This window comes from Oryctolagus cuniculus, chromosome 12 (assembly GCF_964237555.1).
Source record: "Oryctolagus cuniculus chromosome 12, mOryCun1.1, whole genome shotgun sequence".
In the NCBI taxonomy this organism is placed as follows: domain Eukaryota; kingdom Metazoa; phylum Chordata; class Mammalia; order Lagomorpha; family Leporidae; genus Oryctolagus; species Oryctolagus cuniculus.
The window spans coordinates 15,904,329-15,927,768 of NC_091443.1; the positions used below are offsets into that span (position 1 = coordinate 15,904,329).

At 40.9% G+C, this 23,440-nt stretch overlaps 1 protein-coding gene across 1 annotated transcript in view; it reads left to right on the forward strand.

Moving 5' to 3' along the window:
* The first annotated feature begins 1,191 nt into the window (after nt 1-1,191).
* Nucleotides 1,192-23,440, forward strand: part of GABRG3 (gamma-aminobutyric acid type A receptor subunit gamma3) — a 666,707-nt gene continuing 644,458 nt past the window's right edge. The window contains exons 1-2 of the mRNA XM_051822228.2: nt 1,192-2,107; nt 7,224-7,372. Coding sequence (XP_051678188.1) covers nt 2,055-2,107; nt 7,224-7,372 — 202 coding nt within the window. The 5' untranslated portion in view covers nt 1,192-2,054. The remainder of the gene's footprint in view (nt 2,108-7,223; nt 7,373-23,440) is intronic.

Consider the following 23,440-nt stretch of genomic DNA (forward strand, 5'->3'; position numbering starts at 1 on the left):
CTCCACAAAGCATCCCACACCGGTCAATCTGGGCAAAGGAGAAAAATCAAAGGCTGATGGCTTTCACTTTGAAGATTATTGACCTTGCATTTTGCTTTCACACTTATGCCCAGAAAGCTTGCTTTGAAATCTTCCTCTCTCAATTCATTTGGCTTGAAAAAAAAAAAAAAAAAATCTTGTTGCAGACTGCTCCATGGGAAGGGGGATTTCCAAGGTAAAGTGTTCAAGTATACCGACCTGACCTACTAAGTTTAATAAACCGAGCAAGGCATTCCAAACTCTGGAAGACACCATATTGCATCACTCACAATAATGGCATAATGAATGGATGCAAGAAAGGGAAAGAAGCAGCAACACAGTGATGTCAAAAGCGCCTCACATTTTCATCTCCAGTGATTTCGCTGCTTAAAAAGAATCCCAGAGATTTCTCATGATACTGATATTTTACAAAACCATCAAGGACTAGTGTATTTCTTCATAAACCACTTATTACTATTTGCATTCATGCTCAAAAAATAAATACGATAAGAATCAAAAATCTTACTCAAAGAACCATATAACAAAGGTCTACTGAACTCCTGCCCAGAGAGGCAGGATGGTGTAATGATGAAAATATATATATATTAAAGATTTATTTATTTATTTGAAAGACAGAGCTACAGAGAGGCAGATGCTGAAAGAGAGGTCATCCATCCGCTGGTTCACTCCCCAAATGGCCCCAGTGGCTGGAGCTGTGCCGACCCGAAGCCAGGAGCCAGGAGCCTCTGCTGGGTCTCCCATGCGGGTGCAGGGGCCCAAGGACTTGCCATACACTTGGGCCATCTTCCGCTGCTTTCCCAGGCCATAGAAGAGAGCCCATATGGGATGCCACAGCGCCAGTCTCGAAAATATTTTCTAAGAGCGGGTGTTTTTGGAATAGGAGAATTACGAGTGGATTTACGCTATGCTGTTATTGTTACACTTACATGGCGAAGACTAGCTTTCTGAGTAATTACTACAAATGGAAATACAAACGCAATTTCAGTCTTTGGAAAATTACAATACATGGAATGAAGTGAACTTCATGGTTCAACCAAACAGCGTCTTTTGTTTTACACTTGCGGTCATTATGTGTTCTCCCTTTAATACTCTTTCTCACCTCTGCTGTGAGACCAGCACACACCGCGGGTGCTTTGGGCCGAATACTCCCCAACAAGCCACCTTTCCAAGCACAGGCGCGTAGTTGCATGTGTGGGTCAGCCAACTTGGCACACGACGTGTGCAATGGAGAGTCAACTTCCAGCAAACCATCTCAGCCCTTCGCAATGGCGTCCCTCAATGAAGACGCCCTGGGAGGTCAGGGGGCCTGGAGAAAAACTGCTGAGTGGAAACTAGAGGAATTCGGGGGGCTCTCTCAGCGTCGACGTGTCAATCGCTGCGCCCTGTCCTCAGGCTCCGGGCGGGATCCCCAGCCTCCCTTCCCCCTGCCTGGCCTCAAACTCCGAGTCCATTCAAACCTTGCTTGCTTCGCCCTGCGCGTTGTCACGCGTAGAATTGGGGAAACTCCTCCCAGCCGGGACCGCCTCAGAGGCGCTGCCTGAGGAACGGCCGCCTCGCGGCCCCCACCTCCGAGCGCGCGGCGGCGGCGCACCGCGCGCAGAGCCCACCACCCGGGCACCGGCGCCCGACTCCCGGCTCTCGGCTGCTGGCGGGGTGGGCGGCGCCTCGCGGGACCGCGGGACTACCGGACCAGGGGCTCTCCGGTGCCCACTTGCTCCTGCCACTCGGCAACGCGGACCCAGCGCCCGAGCGCGGGCGGGATTGGCGCGCCGCGGTGGCCCGGCGTCCCGCGTGCGCCCCGCGGAGCCGCGCGCACACCCGCTGGCCGTCGGGGGCGCGGCCAGCCTCGGGAGCAGACACCTGTCCCGCCGCGGCGGCCCCGAGCCGGCGTCGCACCGCAGCCCGCGGCTTCGGAGGCAGCGAGGGCGGGGAGAACCTGAGTGGGGACTCGCGCTGTGGAGAAAGCCGCGCCCAGCCCGAGGTCTCCGACCCCGCGTGCCGAGCTGCAGGACACCATGGCCCCTAAGCTGCTGCTGCTGCTCTGCCTGTTCTCGGGCTTGCACGCACGGTAAGTGGCGCGGGTGCCCCTCATCCCCGGCAGGCCCGGGCCGGGCGGCAGGGCAGCGGCGGGGGGTGGGGGGCGCTGTCTGCCGGCGGGGAGTCCCTGGCGCGCCTGGCCGTCGGCTGGGTTGCGGCACGGCTGGGTGTGAAGACGCGGGAGTCTCTGCCCGCTCCTCACCTGTCCCGTCTCCTCCGGACACGGCCGTCCGCCTCTCCCCGCTGAGCGGCTTCCGCCGGTGATGTGGAGACTGAGGTTAAGCGGTTCTTCCCTGGCCCCTAGTAGGATCCAGTGATTTTAAGGGGGGTTTGAAAACCAGGATCACAGGGAAGCGGCAGCGTCGGTCTCCTTTTCTACTCCTATCCCCCCCTCCATGTTCCAGGGGGTGCGCACATTGACTGACATTCTACAACAGTTTCATCATTCTCAAATATCTCAGGACCCAGGTGTCCTGGTTTCCTGGGTCTCCTGTTTAGAACAGACTGGGGGAGAGCCAATGGGCTGGAGGCAGATAGAGGGAGATGGGAGGCAGCTCAGCGTCCTGCTCTCAGATAGGGCTTCCCTCCCAGTCCTGCAAACACAGACAGGCACACTCCATGAACATTAGCCACTTTCCACACAGGCACATACACGCCCCGTGAAGCCAGTATGCTGAAACTGATAGTAAGGCTTCACCCTGGAAATGTAAGAAATTACCTCACCATGATTACCCTAGCCTTCCTGCTGGAACGCCAACCTGCTAAGTGAAGCGCTCGGAAGAGAGGAAAGGCAGTGGGACCGAAAGGGTTAAAGCTTGAGGCTGTAAACACTCCTGGAGATCTAGGTTTGGCTTCTTTAACCCTGTCTCCTAGCCTGTAGCGATGGCTAGAACTTTCACACTGCCCCGTGCTTTGAAAATCCTCCTCTTGTCTTCACCCTAGGAATCTCGATGCACCTGCATTCCCCAAACACTCTTGTTTTGAGTCTTCTCCATTTCCTGGATCTGGGAGTTAGAGAACTAGCATCCTCATGGGTTACACGCCCTGCAGCTGTTGGGATGTTTTCATTCATTGTTGTGAAGTACCCAGAAGCTAGGAAGAAACATTAATAAATCCTGCAAAAACATGGAAGGCCCTGAGTTCTCACCCCCATTTCTGTGAGGAAGAAAGCGCAGACTCTTCCCTCTAAACCATTGGTCTTTGCTGAGTTGAGAGCAAGAGAGGCAAACTTTGCTGGTGACTCATAGGCAGCTCTCTCAATGAGGCAGCTCAGCTGAAGTTTCTTCCTGTCTAGGGAGGGAGCTGGGAAGAGAAATGGAAATGTGCCTTCCGTGGCTGATTCTGCCTGGGTATATCTGTTTAGATGGAGACTCAGGCACACAGCTCTAGGCATGTCATCTAGCCCTGGAAGCCCCAGCTACATGACTTTCTGTTGCCACCAACTCCAAGTGCCTAGCAGTTGAGGGTCAGGTAATCATAGACACTTAACATTCTAGAAGGAAAACTGCCCATTGTCTTCATTTCTTTGTGTGTTCAGTGGGAAAACATCTTAGTATCTGACTTGAAGCAGTCAGGTTTCTAAGGATTCCCAAATACACATAAAATCTCCTGGGATTCTTCATGCTTTCATTCACCTAAGGCAGATGTAATTACTTTAATACAGGTTCCTAAGCCTTTGTAATAAAGATTGCATATCAGCTGAAAAAGGGCCAGATTTTATTGCTGCATGTCTTTACTTTGCAGTGTCTTTGATGTTTGAGTGGGTTTCACAGACTTGTAAAATAATCTGATGCCCAGTGTCTTGTTTCAAAACATGACACTGTTATTTATTATGTGTTATTTATTCTGAGCGAGTTCTCATTTGCACTCCGGAATGCCTTCCTGGTGTAGGAGTTCCCTGGAAAAGCTCCTGACAGCTGTCCTTTGTGACAGTGGCTTGACAACTCCCTGTTGGGAGGAGGGAGGCTGCCCATACCGACACCCATGGATGAGTTTATTATACAGTCGAACACACCAAGTCACACCTGAATTTGGTGATGCCTTGCAGGTGCTTAACTCCCTTATGAGCGTTAGGATCTCCTTTTAGTGTTAAGAATACTTCAGACTTTGTCCTTCTGGTTAAAGAGAAAGTGAAAGGCATAAAAATAACATCTGAGGGTTGAGCAGTTGTCTGACAATGGCATTACATCATCACCAATTTATTTTAAAGAAAAAGCTAATTGCAGTGATGGTGTTGAGCGTCCAACAATCTCAGCAACAGAATGCTCATAAAGATTGTATATAACACACTTAGAATTTAGAAAAAAGAAAATGTCTGTTATAGTCACATTCTAGTGGGTCCCCTGGGATGAGATTTGTTTTTTTTTTCCTCAAAGCACAGATTTTGCTGAGGGGCTGATAGTCTGACACTAGCTAGCTGAGGCTTCTGTTTCGTCTTCAGGCTCCGGAGGAGCGCAGTGCGCACAGCTGGGGTGCCGAGTGCATCTCAGCCCCAGTCTGCCCTCGGTCCACCCCCATAGGGCACAGAGCTGGGGATCTGGCTATCCCTTCTGAACAGGCAGGAGGGAATGCGCCTGTTTTCCCTTTCCCAGCCTCCCCGTTCCACTGCCCAGGCCTCTGAGGAAGCTTATGCAATTTCAGAAAAGCTCTCCCATCACCACTAGAGGGAGAATTAGCCTCGTTGTAATACCTGTTGTTCAAGTAGCTCACAGTAATTTTCAGGAAGTAAGGCTCTGTATACAGAGAATGATGAAAAGTTGGTGAGTGTGCTCCATCTGTCTTACGTGATCATTGAGGTGATAGAAGACAGCAGAGTGTGGAGACCCTTGTCTAGTTCTGTAGTGGGATACAGGGTGATGGGGGGTGGGTGGGTGGTGTTGAGAAGGTGAGAGGGAAAAAGACAGAGACAGCACACAGGAAGCTGCGGCGCTGAGTTGAAAGGTACTTAATTCAGCTGAGGGTAGCTGTACTGCAAGTGGGAAGGAGGTTTTTTTTTTTTTTTTTTTTTTTTTAGAATGACTTGATTGGTCTTGTGAGCAATGCTTGAGTCCCAGCTATCCAAGTATTTCAGCCTACTCTTTTTTTGTTGTTTGATTGATTTAATATTCCTGATAACAAAATAATTTGGAGTAACATTTAAAATTTTAGTCTTATTTCCAAAATATCAGTTTTATAAATAATAAAATGTAGCATATCCCTTACTGAATATATGCCCTTAATCTTATAAGTGCCTATTGATGGTGAATGTTCAGCATGAACAAAAATCCACTACAATTTATAGCTTCCATTAATGATTTATGTTAACCTTGTAGCCAGATATATTCAAGAAATAGAATTAAAGTTTAAGAGCAGCTTAAGAAAATCTTAAGTCATTCTGGAAGACATATGCAATATATTCATTATCAAAATCTTAAGTGTATATCATCCATGTTCAAACTGTCTGGACACAGCTGTAGTGTATCTTATGCTTAGTTAACATTCATAAAAGACACATATTTGATATATGACATATATGCATATAAACATGTATGTGATTCCAAAGACTTAAGTAGAAAGAATGAACTTTAAAAGTTTATTCTTTTCGGCCGGTGCCGCGGCTCACTAGGCTAATCCTCCGCCTTGCAGCGCCAGCACACTGGGTTCTAGTCCCGGTCGGGGCACCGGATTCTGTCCCGGTTGCCCCTCTTCCAGGCCAGCTCTCTGCTGTGGCCAGGGAGTGCAGTGGAGGATGGCCCAAGTCCTTGGGCCCTGCACCCCTTGGGAGACCAGGATAAATACCTGGCTCCTGCCTTCGGATCAGCGCGGTGCACTGGCCGCAGCACACCGGCCGCGGCGGCCATTGGAGGGTGAACCAACGGCAAAGGAAGACCTTTTTCTCTGTCTCTCTCTCTCACTGTCCACTCTGCCTGTCAAAAAAAAAATTTATTCTTTTCTTTGATTTCATGTCACTGTAGATTATTTAGACAATTCTAAATATTAACTTCAAGCAACTTAATATCCCTGAGCACAATTCTCCTGGCTTGATAGTAATATTTTGGTTTCTGTCTGGGAAACTAAACAGAGACAGGCTCATTCGCGTCGGAACACATATACCTCAATGCAGTTTTTTTTTTTTAAATCCTGTTTTTTGTTCTCTTATGTGACAAAAAAAAATCATCAAAGCATGCACACTGACAAACTGGAAAGGCAAAAGCTTTATTGCCAGGGCCAATGGGAGTCCACCTGCAAATAATCTCTGCCTTAAAGCAGGCAGAGACTCTGCTTTCGAAGCCTGAATGGTTGTGCTGTCGAGAAGGCCTCTCTCGGTGAGAAAACATGCTTGTCATCTGGAGGCCTCTCTGTTTAAGAACTCCTGTCAGTGTGTGTCAACCAGGAGTGGAGGCTGTCATGCTGAGCCCTGCAGGAAACAAGTTCACTAGGACTGATTTATTAAGAACCCAAAATGTTACAGAGACATATTAGAAATATTTTAATTCTTAATGTCTGTATTAGTCTGCTCTGCAAGAGATGAATAGGTTTGTGTTGAAGGAGACATTCACTAATCACCAACCATCTCATTCCTTTCACCACATGAGTGCTAGTGAAGGAGACCACCTTAGAGTGTGTGTGTGTATGTGTGTGTGCATGTGCCTGCCTGGAAACCCCTGTTCCAGTCTAAAGAGAAGCACAGACTCAGACTTAACTACATTCTTCAGTGCGTTCTGCAAAAGCTGCTCTCATTTTTACAAAAATGAGGTCTTGGTGGTGGGATGTGGAAGCAATACAGTAAAGTTACCCTATGAAAAAACATCTGGGAAGTTTGTGCCTTGACCTTAAGAGATTCTCAAGGTTGATCCAAGGATGGCTTATTGCTTGTTGGTTGATCTGACATTGATTTATCTATCACGGTATCTATAGTTTAACTTAGACATGGAATGGCCTTGTTACATTTAATGGAAACACCATGCCATGTTAATAGCATCCTTTCTACTGAATTATTCCTAATTTACTTTCAACTTAGTTTTAAGTTAATAGGTAATACAGATGAGGAAGCTGAGGGTACTGGGGACTGTCTACTCTTTTCAACAGTACTTGGATAGAACGGCCTTAAATTATTTCCTGGAGCTATAGCTACAACTAATACACCACATTTTGTGTCATATCTACAGGTCCAGAAAGGTGGAAGAGGATGAATATGAAGATTCATCATCAAACCAAAAGTGGGTCTTGGCTCCAAAGTCCCAAGACACTGACGTGACTCTTATTCTCAACAAGTTGTTAAGAGAATATGATAAAAAACTGAGACCGGATATTGGAAGTGAGTGTTATTGATTATTATTTCAATGGAAAACCCACTATGGTGATATATACTTTAAAGCTCTTTTAAAATAAATATGAATTCGCAGTATTGCAGTGATGGTACAGAGAGGTCTGCTAGACACAGCACGCAGTTCAAAGCTAAAGTGCAATATACCACACCAGCAAATTGACATTGCTCTGATGTGTGTGTGTGTGTGTGTGTGTGAGGGGGGGTTCTTTGTCATTTAATCATGTGTCGATTTTGTAATGACCACTGAGATTAAGACACAGACCAAGTTTATAATAAGACCTCCTTTTGCTATCCCTTCATAATCACTACCTCTTTTAGCCTCTGAAAGTCTTAACCCCATCAGCTGCTGATTTATTCTCCACTTTTGTGTTTTTGTCATTTTGATAATGTCATATGTGTGGAATTATTGACCTCTTGTGGTTGGGTTTTCTTCATTTAGCAAAATGATCTTGAGATCCATTTACATTGTTGTGTTGTTGTTCTTTCTTATTGCTGAATAGTCTTCCATGGTGTGGATGTCCCACTGGTTATTTATCCATTCACCTATTTAGAAACATCTTGGTTGTTTTCAATTTTTGTCTATTACAAATAAAATGATTATGTTTATTTGCCAATGAGTTTTATGTGGGCATAAGAATTTATTCTTTGAGAAAACCCCTAAGAGTAAGATTGCTAAGTGGTTTGATGGATATATACTTAGTTCTTTTAAGAAATGAATTGTCAGAATGTCTCTTTATATTATTTGCCCTATTAAAATTAGATTATTTGATTTTGCTTTTCTACTGCTGAGTGTGGAGGTTTCTCTCTATATTCTAGATATATGAGCCATTTATTAGATCTGTAGCTTCTCTTTTCATCTTCTCAACAGGATCTTTCACATACAAAAAGTTTTATTACATTAACAATATATTGGATGAAGCCCAACTTACTATTTTTATTTCATGGAACATGCTTTCAAAGTAATGTCTAAAAACTCTTCAAGAATCTCTAGTTCATAAACATTTTCTTCTAAAAGACTTAATATTTTGTTTTACATTTTAGTTTATTACCTGTATTAGGCTGATTTTTATTTAAAATCAAGATGAGAAGTTTAGATTTCCTTCCACTTCCCATGGATATCCAGTTATTCCAGCACAATTATTAAAAAAATGATTATCCCTCTACTGAATTGTTTTTATGCAGTTGTCAAAAATTAGTTGGCTTGACTAGTGCAGACTGATTCTAGGTTCTGTGTTTTGTTCTGTCACTTTGTCAGTACCTACAGTTTTGATTATAGTAACTATATAATAAGAATTAAAACTGGATAGAATATTTCAACCTTTTTATTCCTCTTTTTCAACATTATTTTTATAGTTCATTAGCTTTGCCATATATATTTTAGAATAATATTTTCTATTTCTACAAAAAAATCTTGGTGGGATTTCAGTGTGAATTTTGTTAAGTCTGTATATCAATTCATAAAGCTTTACCATGTGGATTTTTAAAATCCATGATCTATATACCTTTCATTTATATAAATCTTCTTTAATTTCTTATATGAGTAGCGTATAGTTTTTAACATATAAGTCCTTAGTATATTTTATTAGATTTACATGAATTGAAGCAACTGGAAATAGAACTGTATTTTCAGTTTTCATTTTCCCTGTGTTCATTGTTAGTTTTCAGAAATAGAATTAATTTTTTGTGTTGATGTTGTGTCCTCTGACTTGCTGAAGTTTTATGAGTTTTGTTAGTTTCAGGGTTTTATTTTTTCCTACTGGTAAAATTTGGGGTTTTCTATGTATGCATTGTGCTATCTGCAAATGAAGATAGTTTTATTTCTCTTGCTTTCTGATCTGTAATGTCTTTTATTTATTTTTCTTGTCTACTGCACTGGCTAGGACCTCTAGCATTATGTTGGACAGCTGTGGTCTGAGTGGACAACCTTGCCTTATTCCAGATCTTAGAGGCAAATATTCAGTCTTTGACCAGTAAATGGAATGCTAGCTGGAGGCATTTTGTATAGTTCTTTTTACAGTTGAATAAATTCTTTTCATTACTAGCTTTCTGTGAAGCATTTTAAAAAAGCATGAACTAATATAAAATTTTGCCAAATGCTTTTACTTAATCGATATGATTCTGGGATTTTTTTTTTCTTTAGCATATATAGTGAATTACTTTCCCTGATTTTCAAATGAAGTCTTGGAATAAACGCCATTAGCCATGTTGTTTAATAGTACTTTCTTTAAAACTGTGTTTATGTTTTGCTGATTCTATTTGTTAATATTTTATTGATGATTTTTCATCATTAATCATGAGTGAAATTAATTTGTAGTTTTTAAATTGTGGAATCAGGTAGTACTAGTTTTATAATGAGTTTGGAATTTCTCATCTTCTGTTTTATGGAAAAGATTATGTTTCTGTTAACTCTTTGAATGTCTGATACAGTTCTCCATTGATGCCTTCTGGGTCAAAAGATTTATTTTCTGGGAGTCTTTTTCATTAAAAATTTATTTCCTTAATAGGTGTAAGTCTATCCAAATTGTAAATTTTGTATGTTAAGTTGTGGCAGTTTGTGCTTTTCAAGGTATTAATCCATTTATTATAAATTGTCAGATTTATTTTGTAGAATTGATTCTGATATTCTCTTATAATATTTTTAACACCTGCAAAGCTAATAATAACAAACTTGTGTCATCTCTCTTATTGTTCTTGCTAGAGGTGTGTTACTTTGACCTTTTCAAAGAACCAACATTTCTATCATTTTTCTTTTTTGTTTTTCTCTTTCAATTTCATTAAACTTTGCTTTTATCTTTGTTATTTCCTCTTTTCTGCTTACCATGGGTTTATTTTATTCTTAGACCTTAGATTCTTGATTTGTGACTATTATATTCTTACGCAAGCATTTATTGCTCTACAAGTGTCCTGCTCAGCACTGGTTTAACTTCTACAAGTGTTTGTAGATTTAAACTATGCTTTCTTTAGAAGTATGTTTTTAGTTTCTAACAGTTTAGGAATTTTCCTGCTATCTGTTATTGATTTCAAATTTGATTGTACTGTGGTCAGATAACATTCTCTGTATGAGCTAAGTTTTAATTTGTGAATGTTGATTTATGGGCCAGGATATGGTCTCTCTTGGTGAATGTTCCATGGGCGTTTGAAAAGAATGTGTATTCTGTTATTGGTAGATGGAATGGATCATGTTTGATAGTATTGTTGAGTTCTTATGTATGCTTTCTTAGTTTCTCTGGTGGTTTTGATAGACTAACAATTGATAGATTAAACCAGAGACAAGAGTGGTAGTTTTGGCCATGAGAGAAGGGTACACGCTATTGCTGGATGAGGCCTACATCATCTTCATGACGATGGTAAGAGAATGTATGGTTTGCAGCACACGAATTTTCAGTGGATTCAGTGTGGCTGTGTTTTGTTTCTTTCACGGGGCTCCACTGCATTTATAGGCCAGCACCTGCCAACCCTCCCACTACCTTTCTCAGCTTGTTTTTTGTTGCTATAACTAAATCTCTGAGTCTGGGTTATTTCTAAAGAAAATAAATTTACTTTTTAACAATTTGCTTGACAAAGATTTAAAACAAAATTTGACCAAACAGTATATTTGTAACAAAACTGCTACATATAGTAGTTCTTGGAGTTCTGGAGGCTGGGAAGTCCCAAGTGGAAGAGCTGCTTCTGATGAGGACTTCCTTGCTAATGAGCACTCTGCAGAATCCCAAGACAGTGCAGGGCATCACACGGTGAGACAGAAACAGCAAGTTAGGGCTCACTGTGTAACAAACGCGTTTCCAAGATAACCCACTAATGTATTTCTGCATGATAAATCCACTCATGAGGGCAAAGCCCAAAAAAGTCCACCCAAAGGTCCCACCACTCAGATACCAGGAAATGTGATTGTGGAGATTAAATTTCCAAGACATGAAACTTAGGGGCACATTCAAACCCCAACACTACCCACAGCAACCCTCCATGTTCCTAAGACCAGGATTCCAACTCATCTGTTGCAGGACCTAAATCCACAGAGGTGTCAACAGGTACAGAGCTTCAAATCCTTGTGGAAAAGTGTGGGGAGAGTTTGAAAATGTGTGTACATTACATTATTGGAGAAGTCCCGTCATCTTCCTGGGCCCCAAATACTTTTTCTATACAATGAAGGAGAGGGAGCAGTTTACTCATACACTTCCTAACAGCTTTAAAATATTTATTCCATGAGTATTTTAAATTATCATTTAATAATTTTAAATTATTTTAAATTTTAAATAATTTAAAATTATCATTGCACAACATTCTTAAACACAATTGTCACCATAGTTTTTCCCATCATAGTTATATAAAAAACCTACCCAGGGTATACATTGTACCTCAACTCCACATTTATATGGAAAGGCTGATTTTAAGTATTATTAACTTTCTCATTGAGTGAGTGTCAGGCACTGTGCTCAGTCTTAGAACACACAGAGGACTCATTCCTTGTTCTTCTGGGCAAGTTTAATCCAATTGGTACTCTGTTTATCATGTGCTAAGCCTCAGGCAAATGCTCTTCATTCATGGTATCATTTGGGACCTCATTCATCCTGTCTGGTGGAAAATTGGGTGTGAGCAGAAAATGGGTGAACTGAGTAGGAGAGCTAAGCCAGCTCTGACTGTAGTGGGATCACTTAGCCACTGTGTTATTACTAGGAAATGCAAGACAAGCCTATTAAAAGTCGGGGCACCCCTATGCACACACAGTATCACATTTGGAAGAGGATATACTAGAGTTTGACCATGTGCAGTATCCAAGCAGAATTCATAGTTGTAGAGATTGTCCAGTATTCTTCCCTTATCTGCAAGGGACATGTTCCAAGACTCTCAGTGAATGCCTGAGACCAAGGACAGTATTGCGCACTACATATACTATATTTTTCCTGATACATTTCTATTTATGATAAAGTTTAATGTATAAGTTAAGCACAGTAAGAGATTGAGAACAATAATAAAATAACACTTATAAAAATAGACTATAATAAAATTATGTGAATGTGGTCTCTCTTGCTTTCAAAGTATCTTATTCATCTATTTTGGGACAGCAGTTGGCTGTGGGTAACTGAAACCATGGAAGCGAGACCATGTATAAAGGGGGCCTTTTGCATTTGTCTATTGTGTGCATAAGGAATTGTGAATTTTCAAGTAAAACAACAGACATATACAGAAGAGCAAATGTTTCTTTTAGAGAAGGCAAGTCTTTGAAAGCATCCTGTCATTTGGTCTTCATAAGTCATTGTCACACATGACAAGAGTTCTGTGCTCTTTGAGTGAAAGAGATGTCAAACAACAACTAAATATGGAACCATAAAACAAGATGTTCCTCTTCACCCTTTGGTTTTATGACTGTAAAGTTCCGTAGTGTGCACTGCCCTGTTCTCTTTGGGGAGCAGAGTAGACTGAAAGAAGCCCCTGTGATTACTGGAGCATCTTAGGATTCCTCTTTCAGTCTCATTTAAATGCTAAATGGTGTCTGATTGAATAATTACTGACATTCAATCAGAATAACAAAACTGCCCAAGAATAACTCTCCTGGTAAAAGATACTGAATTAGATACCATGTTCTTTCATGGCTCAGAATGGCTCTGCTTTAAAGGCAAGTTTCCCATAACAATCTGCATTCCTTTCTTTTCTCATGACCTTTTTCAGATGAGCTGATTTTATTTGTTATACCCTAAATACTGCCAGGGATCATGATGGACAGATGTTGTGTATACTAGCGTTTTTCTCATGGTGAAGGAAAGTGGAGCAGGCCTCCAAGTAGCACTGAGAAGTAGATACGGGTACTCTCATTTTGGAGTAAATGAAGCCTGTTTAATTTGAAACCTTTGAAAATTTCATTTTGCTTCCAGGACAAAGTCCAAGACCATGAAATGACGTCAAGTAGCAGCTATTCTCTGGTCCTAGTCTGCTTCTCCACTTGATTTCCTAAAACCAGCACATGTTCTGTAACTCAGGAACACCAAACCTCCTGTGTTTTTTTTTTTTTTTTTTTCTTTTTTTTTTTTAGGTTTTATTTATTTGAAGGGCAGATTTGTGGAGAGAGAGAGAAACACCTCCATCCACTGGTTTACTTCCCAAATGACTGCAACAGCTAGGCTGGGTCAGGCAGAAGCCAGGAGTTAGGAGCTTCTTCTGGGTCTCTCATGTGAGTTCATGTGCGCATGGGCTTGGGTCACCTTCCACTGCTTTCCCAGGCACATTAGCAGGAAGCTGGATTGGAAGTGGAGCAGTTGGGACTTGAACCATATGGGATGCCGGCATGGTAGATGGTAGGCAGGGGCTTAACTCATTACACCACATTGCCAGCCAGCCTCCTCCTGTTTTCTTTTAGCTTAGCTGAGCCCTTGCTTTTCCTGTTTTTTTAAAAAAATTATTTTTATTATTTTGGTCTCTTCCTCCTACTTCTGCTGAACTCACTCTCTGCTTCCAACAAACTCTGATGTCATTGCCTCCAATTCCTTCTAGATCTCTCCCCATCCCCTGTCACCTCCCCACTGGAGTGGATTAAGTGTTTCTTCCCTGAGCTGCTTCTAGCATCAGTGTCTTTATTTTTAATATAGAAATGGTAAATTTTGAAGTGCTGTCTTGAGGATGACATGATGTGTGTGATCTGTATACAACATTACTGTACTTCATACAATTCATAGCGGGGACCTGGTCTTTTCTTTTCCAAGAGCACAGTTCCCAATTCTTAACTTTACATGTACTTGTGCACGTCAGTATCTCCCGATGTGAATAGCCCAACTGTGGCGACACTGATCCAGCACCAGGACATACTGTAAATATTCCATCACTGTTCCTGTTAATAAATAGATGGAATTTAACAGACTTACTTTGCTGTGTAGAAATAACATATCTGTGTGGAATCCTCCAATTGGTGTTCATACTGCAAATCATGATTATTATGTTTCAGAAAATACTGATTTTTTTTTTTTAACAGGCAGAGTGGACAGTGAGAGAGAGAGACTGAGAGAAAGGTCTTCCTTTATCCGTTGGTTTACCCCACAATGGCCGATGCGGCCGGTGTGCTGTGGCTGGCACACTGTTCTAATCCGATGGCAGGAGCCAGGTGCTTCTCCTGGTCTCCCATGGGGTGCAGGGCCCAAGGACTTGTGCCATCCTCCACTGCACTCCCTGGCCACAGCAGAGAGCTGTACAGGAAGAGGAGCAACCAGGACAGAACTGGTGCCCCGACCGGGACTAGAACCCTGTGTGCTGGCGCTGCAGGTGGAGGATTAGCCTATTGAGCCATGGCGCCAGCCAGAAAATACTGATTTGACTCCTCTGATTTCTCCTCAACTAACTTCTAAATTGTGGATGTATTTGCTTTAGTTGCCTTCTGGAACCACTCATCGTTTTAAGTAATGCTTTGGTCCTGTCCTTTTCTGGCTCAGGGTTATATAGGGTGTCATTTATCAAGGGAGCAGATCATGGTCTGTGAGCTGGGAAAGGCTGGAAGAGGACAAACCTTTTAATAAGAGGAAGTACAAGAACGGGAAACGGCCTAAGGGACTCTTTCTCCCCTCAGGGTTTTAACTAATTTGAACCAGTCTTCTGAACGTACATTATTAGAAAATACAAATTCCCTCCCCATCATCTGGACAGTTAATGTCAAATGTGATCACACTGGGAAAAATTAGAAGTTACATACCGGCCTTTAAAGATGAGTGGACACAGTGTGATTACGTGGGCAACGTGTACAAATGCCCAACAGGTTCATTTAATCCAGGGAAATTGTCAGAATAATCTTTTTCTATCCGTGTGTATGGCTAGAGCCTTTAACTCTCTGTTCCTCTTTCTGGTGTTGGCATATGTGAATTTCTTTTCTAGGCTTTCCTAAACCACATTTTCTCAATTTGCTTAAAGCCTCTTCTGAAAGTGGCATGAAACATAACCAGTATAGGAGGAGGACAGTTGCAGGGAATGTTACTGATGTGACCCATGGGAACATGCAGAAACCCCAGCCTGCTCCTCCATAAGAGGTGCCCGCATGTCCCTCTCCCCCCAGTTGGCACCCTGGAGGAAGATGCCCTCAGTGGTGCTGAGTGACACGGACAAATCCTTGCTGGGAGGGGTGGGAGGGGCTTCTGTCTATTCCAGGGTCACGTTCCTTGGGTGAGGATGAGGAAGGGAAGAGAAAATGACTAAGTAGAGGACTGTGATTCCCAAGTAGATCAGGAGTGAGTTTTGTCACAGATGACGTATTTTAAAACAGTTAAAAGCAATAATAAATCAGTCTTAAACTATGTTTTTTTAATTAAAAATTTTAGATGGTACTTAAAACTATACATATTCATGGAGTGCCAGGTGATTTTGCAATACAATGAGTAATGCACAAATCAGGGTAAACATATCTGTCTCCTTAGGCATTTATCATTGCTTGGTGGTGAAAACAAAATCCTCTCTTATCTTTACGGAAGTATATAGTGCATTATTATTATCCATAGTCACCCTTCTAGGCAACAGAACACCAGAACTCATTCCTCCTATCCATCTGTAGCTTAGTACCCATTTGCCACACTTTCCCCAGTATCTGGTAACCACTATTCTACTTTCAATTTCTATGAGATTAGCTTTTTTAGTTTCCACTTGTGATTTGTATGTAATTTTAAAGATTTGTTTATTTGAAAGGCAGAGTGGCACAGAGAGGAATAGACAAAGAGAGAGAGAGAGAGAGAGGGAGAGAGGGAGAGGGAGAGGGAGAGAGAATGAGAATGAGAATGAGAATGAGAATGAGAATGAGAATGAGAATGAGAATGAGAATGAGAAGGATACCTTTCATCCTCTGGTTCACTCCCTAAATGCCCAATGACTGCAACATCCAGGACAAGGCCAGCTAAAGCCAGAAGCCAGTATCTCCAGCCTAATCTCCCACATGGGTGGCAGGGGCCCAGGTTCTTGGGCCGTCTTCACTGCCGTTCCAGGCGCACTACCAGGCAGCTGGATTGGAAGCAGAGCTTCTAGGACTCTGACACTCCAATATTGCTTTCTGGTATTGTAATTGGTGGCTTCACTCATTACACCACAATGTAGGCCATGAAATACGATTTTTAAACAATCCATTTCATGCAGTTCTTTGATATCTTTCAGTGAAAAATCACAAACACACTCAAGTTGTCCTAGTACTATAAAATGAATGCTTAAGGATTACTTATCACAGGATTTGCAGGGGAAGCCCAGAAAGTCCCACCCCATTTTCCTGAGCTGATACCAATGTATGTAAATGGAATTCTCCCTACCACTCCCTGACATAGGGATTTGAGGGTTTATGTTGGAATTCCCTGATAGAAGGACATAAAGACCCAAAGGTGTTCTTATGCTGTTTATAACAGATAATGTATACATAGTCCTTCATCCTGATTTTGTTCATATTTTAGAAAAAAGAGGAGTTGCAGTCTTTCATTGCAAAGTAATAAAGTGTGAGTGTTGAAGTGTAGCTTCTTGTATGTTCCAGGAACAGGGAGTAGGTGGTAGAGGATGGGATATTTTGGGGTCCTTCACTCCATCATGCATTGCTGGCTCTTCATCATCTCATGGGTCAAGGCTTGTTCCTGACTGTTGGATGATCCCTTTGACTAACTCAGGGCAAAATTAGTCTTTCCTTTTTTAATACACACCAAGTAACCACATCAACTATATGTGTAGTTTAGTTTGGCTGGCTCTCAACTAAAATCTAACCTACCATACAGATGGGTGAGTTGTCATTTCCCAGCAATTACTGCATATCCAATTCAAATGTATTCACTCCACTCTCTGAAAAAAAATGTAGGAGGAGAGGAAACAGACATTCTTAATTGCTGTGCTTGAAGTAAAAGCTATTACTGTAGAGTTACTTAACTGATTCTCTCACAAGGTTAATTCAAATGCATAAGGAGGGTGGAGAACAAACTGTGTGGAGAAATTATACCTGTCATCTTTATGAGAGACTAATTAGGCATCCATAGGTCACTGGGTTAAGACCTCAGCTCAATACCCATAAATAGGTGACCCCTGCCCACACCATTTTGGGCAATGATCTTTGCATGAGGATTTCTCCATGATTGTCTTTTATTTAGGCAGAATTGTTTTGTAAGGCAAAGAACCATCAAAGCTGTTCATTTCTAACTTGAGTTAGTTTCCTTCCTTCCTTCCTTCCTTCCTTCCTTCCTTCCTTCCTTCCTTCCTTCCTTCCTTCCTTTCTTTCTTTCTTTCTTTCTTTCTTTCTTTCTTTCTTTCTTTCTTTCTTTCTTTCTTTCTTTCTTTCTGACAGCTACAGTTAGACAGTAAGGGAGAGAGACAAAGAGAAAGGTCTTCCTTCCATTGGTTCACCCCCCAAATGGCTGCCACGGCCAGTGCGCTGCACCGATCTGAAGCCAAGAGCCAGGTGCCCCCTCCTAGTCTTCCACACGGGTGCAGGGACCAAGCACCTGGGCCATCCTCCACTGCCTTCCCAGGCCATAGCAGAGAGCTGGACTGGAAGAGGAGCAGCTGGGCCAGAACCCGGTGCCCATATGGGATGCCAGCGCCACAGGCGGAAGATTAGCCAAGTGAGCCAAGGAACTGGCCCCCAGTTCTGTTCATTTCTAACTTGAGTTAGGATTTTTTTTTTATTTGGGAAGTGAATAATGAGATTTCAGTATATAAATATTTTATTTTTTTCTGGGTATAATCTGGTAAATAACTCAGGTTCTATGTCCCTACTAGATTAGAAATAGAACTCTATTTAGATAAAATCCTATATGTCTATTTTTTGGTTTCCTATACTTTTTGAATCTTATCTATAAATTGTTGTCCATTCCAATGTTCTAAAGCATTTGCCTCATGTTTTCTTCTAATAGTTTCATGGTTGTAGGGCTTAAATTTAGCTCTTTCATCCATTTGAGTAGATTTTTGTATGTGGTTAAATACAGGGATCTCTAGGTGCATAGTTCTGTGTATGGATAAGCAATTTTCCCAAACCATCTGCTGAAAAGATTGTTCTTTCTTCAATGTGTATTCTTAAGACCTTCATCAAAGCCGGCGCCGCGGCTCACTAGGCTAATCCTCCACCTGCGGCGCTGGCACACCGGGTTCTAGTCCCGGTTGGGGCGCCGGATTCTTTCCCGGTTGCCCCTCTTCCATGCCAGCTCTCTGCTGTGGCCAGGGAGTGCAGTGGAGGATGGGCCCTGCACCCCATGGGAGACCAGGAGAAGCACCTGGCTCCTGCCATCTGATCAGCACAATGCGCCGGCCGCGGCGGCCATTGGAGGGTGAACCAATGGAAGAGGAAGACCTTTCTCTCAGTCTCTCTCACTGTCCACTCTGCCTGTCAAAAAAAAAAAAAAAAAAAAAAAAAAAAAAAAAAAAAAAAACCACAAAAAAACAAACAAACAAAAAAACCACAAAACACAACAACCTTCATCAAATACCAATAGTTTGTAGATGCATGAGTTTACTTCTTGGTTATCTTTTCAGGGATTCTTCTTATATTTTCTTTTTCCTTGTTAATATATTTTTCTTTCATTTTGAAGAACTGTCTTTAGTAGAACAGGTCTGGTGGTGAAAAATTTTCTCAGCATTTGTTTTCTAGGAACATGTTTCTCCTTATCTGTACTTCCCTGGGTACAGTGTTAGTTGACAGTTTTTCCCCCCTTCAGTACTGTAAGAGTCTCATCTCCCTCTCTCTTTGTCTGTAATATTTCTGCTGAGAATTCTAAAGTTAGGTGACTCAGTACACCCTTATATGTTAATTGTATCTTTTATCTTGAAGCTTTGAGACTCTGCTCTATTTTTTTGCCTTGAAGAACTTTATTATAGTATGTCTTGGCATAGACCTAGTTGAGCTGAATACTCTTGGTCCCCTCTGACTTTCTTGTATCTGAATAGTTGTATCTTTCTCTAGGTTTATGACATTTTCTCTTACTATTTCTTTGGATATGCTTTCTATCCCTTCAGCCTTCTGAAATCCCTTGTTAACCCCAATACCTCAGCTATTTGCTCTTTTAATGCTGTCCAAAAGTTCCCATAAACTTTCTTCATCCCTCTTCATTCTTTTTTATTTTTCTACTTATGATCATGTATTTTTAAATAGCTTCTCATTAGCTCACTGAATTTTTTCTTATGTTCAACTGGTTCCGCTATAGATACCTTCTATCACATTTTAAATTTTACATCATGTGTTTTTCAACTTAAGGATTTCTGTTTGCTTTTTAAAAATTACTTCCATCTCTGTATTAAATCTCTCCCTTAGAGTAATGAGCAATTTCTCTCTGCTTTTCTAGACCCTGAGTCTACTTAAAATAGCTATTTTAAATTCTACATCTGAAAATTTGCATGAAATCAGTTGATACTTGTTTGAATTCTGATACCATATTTTGTTTATTAAATGAGGTCATGGTTTCCTGAAAGTTTCTGATGCTCATTGGCATATGATATCATATATATATATATATATATGAGTATATAATTTGACTTTGTTTGTAACTGCTTTCCAGAATTGCTAAGCAATCTGCTTATTTTCTCTATGTCTGTGGTCCCTTTTGCTGTCTTAGCACTAGATGGTCTCCTAAGTGGTGGTCCGCTGCTATTCTTCTATGTGTCATTGCTATTTCAGTGCCAGAGGGCAACCCATCCCAGGCCTGACCCAATTCTGAAGCTGCTGTGGTGTTCAGAATTAACAAACTCTGCCAATAAGCACCACCCTGGGGACAGCATTTATTCTACACAGTTCTGTTCATTCGTCCTTTTTTGGTTGCATTCTTTATATTACATAGACATATGCTATAAAGCCAAACATTTATTGTTATAATTATTACTTCATTTAATCTTATGTTTTTGATAATTCCAGTTCCTATTTAAGTATCATATTTGTTTATCAGTTCTGATTCTTATTGTTTCTTTTTATGCATTGGAGTTGTAATCTGGGGATCATTATCTACAGCTCTTTCCCCACCAGCTTCTTTGTACCCTTACTGTAAAATAGACTACTTATCTTTTTACTACTTAATTTATTACTGGTTATAGGCCCCCAAATATAATTATATTAATATTTTTTATTTTACTGCTTTTAAACTAGTTAAGAAGAAAGGAAGAACACACATTTGCAATTACATTCTTTCATTTTTACTCACACAATTATCTATTGGGCTCTTCCATTTTGTTTTGTTGTTGCTTGCTTTGTTTAGTTTAGGTTTGAATTACTATCTATAATCAGTTGCTTTCGACCTGAAGAGTTTTCTTAGTGTTTCTTGTAAGACAGATCTGTTAGCAACACTGCTTTCTGTTTCTGTTCATATGGGAAGCTTCATTTTTTTAGGAATAATTTTTATTATCAGCATTTTGAGTATGTAATCTCTCTGTCTTTTGGACTCCATTGTTTCTGATGATGTAAATTATTAATATGATTGAGGCTCTCTTGTATGTTATCAATATTTTTCCCTTAGTTCTTTCAAGATTTTTGTCTTTGAGTTTCTCCATTTTTTAGATTTATTTATTTATTTGAAAGGCAGAGTTACAGAGAGGCTGAGGGAGAGAGAGAGAGAGAGAGAGGGAGGAGAGAGAGAGAGTGAGTCTTCCATCTACTGGGTCATTCCACAGATGGCCATAATGGCCAGAGCTGTGCCTATCCAAAGCCAGGGGCCTGAAGCTGCTTCTGGGTCTCCCCCATGGGTGCAGGGGCCCAAGGACTTAGCCCATCTTCTACTGCTTTCCCAGGTCATACCGGAGAGCTGCATCGGAAGTGAAGCAGCTGGGAATTGAAGTGACACCCATATGGGATGCCAGCACTGCAGGTGGTGGTATTACCCGCTATACCACAGTGCTGGCCTCGAGTTTCTCCATTTTTAATAGATTTATTTGTATGTTTGAAAGACAGAGCATCTAAAGGACAGTGAGAGAGATGGAGAGAGATAGAGATATCTTCATTCACTGATTCACTCTCCAAATGGCCACAACTCCCTTCTGGTCTCCTCCTTTTGTGGCAGGGGCCCAAGCACTTGGACCATTTTCTTCTGCCTTCCAGGCACTTTAGCAGGAATGCTGGATCCGAAGCAGAGGAGCCAGGACTCCAACTGGCTCTCCAATATGAGATGCGGGCATCATAGGCAGTGGCTTAACCCACTGCATGACAATGCTGATCCCAAGTTTTAACATTTTGGATGTGAATTTCATTGTGTTTACTTGGAGTTTATAAACTTTTTTGTGTATATACTTCTAATATTTTTATAAATTCAGAAAGATTTTAAATCTTCTCTTCAAATATATTTTTCTCCCCCCTCTCAAATTTTTTTTAACTTTTATTTAATGAATATAAATTTCCAAAGTACAGCTTATGGATTACAATGGCTTCCCCCCCATAACGTCCCTCCCACCCGCATCCCTCCCCTTTCCCACTCCCTCTCCCCTTCCATTCACATCATGATTCATTTTCGATTTTCTTTATATACAGAAGATCAGTTTAGCATACATTAAGTAAAGATTTCAACAGTTTGCTCCCACACAGAAACATAAAGTGAAAAATACTGTTTGAGTACTAGTTACAGCATTAAATCTCAATGTACAGCACACTAAGGACAAAGATCCTACATGAGGAGTAAGTGCACAGTGACTCCTGTTGTTGACTTAACAAATTGACACTCTTGTTTATGATATTCTCATTACACTTGTACTAGTATTTTAAAGGTGCCCCATGTATCTTTGACTCTGTTAATTTTTCTTTATTCTTTTTATTTTCTATCTCTCAGATGTTATTCTCTCTATTGATCTTTCCTCAAGGTTGGTGATTCTTCTACTAGCTTGGAACCACCTTGCCTGTGAATTTTTCATTTTAGTTATTGATTATTCCATTCCAAAATTTTCATTTGATTATTTGTTATCATCTCTATCTTTTTAGTGATATTTTTATTTCATAAGTTTTATTTATCATATATTGCTTTAATATTTATAGCTTCTTTAAATTCTTTGAATCTTTTTATTCTATAATAGCTCTTTTGAAGTCTTTGTTAAACCCAACATCTGGGACCCATTAAGATTAGTTTCTGTTTTCTACTTTGTTCCCACTATGTAGGGGTCATACTTTCCAATTTATTAGATTTCTTATGTTTTTTTTTTTAAACTTGGTACTTTATGTGATATTGTAGGTGATACAGCCTTGATCATATACAATCTTCTAGACAACCAAAGAGATGCAGGTAATTTTATTTAAAGCCTCATTTTTTTTAAGGAATTGATGCTGAGTCTTCTAGACAACCAAAGAGATGCAGGTAATTTTATTTAAAGCCTCATTTTTTTAAGGAATTGATGCTGAGTCAGAGTAATTTATTGCTTAGATAGTATTCAGTAGTGGTTGTGCTTAATTCCTTATGCAAGTGTCTTTGTTGATGTTTCTACAGCTTGGGGATATTTTAGGTTTATCTCAAGTTTTTCTCTGCTCCTGGATTGGTGTAGCTTAGTGCATGTGCACAGCATTTCTGATGTCTGGATTGACTGTGATTACAAGAGGGCTCTTTGTGTTTCTTTCTATGTTTCTCTCTGCTAAATTTCTGGTTTCTCTGCTGTTTTGGTTTTTGTTACTAGTATCATAAAGCTAAGCATGACCTTTTAATTGTTCTCCATGTAAAGCTCTGTTGCTTCCAGCAACTTTTTCAGGTATGGAATTCACCAAACTTTGCAATAAATAAGACCATAAATCTTACACTGTGCTAGCTGTAGAGTAATTAACCTTATGGTCTTATTCTTAACCTGTGCTGAATCTCCATGCCAATATATAGTGCTAGGGTCTGAGACAGCAGCTCACTACTCTCAGAGTGACATCTCTGCTGTACAAGTGGGTATTGATGTGGAAGTGGTAGCCTTCAATCTTCTTGACTTATGCCTTTTAGCATGAAACTCTATGCTACAAAGGAGCAATGTGGGAACACCTAGAATAAACTCCTCCTATGAAAAAGCTTTTGGTGGAGAAAGACAACATTAGTCCATTAGTCAGTGCTTCACTGAAATGAACCTTCTTAAAAATGGGAAGAGTGAGAAACAATGGTCACCTATTCATCCCAAAGTAGCCTGTTACCACAGATGCACCAC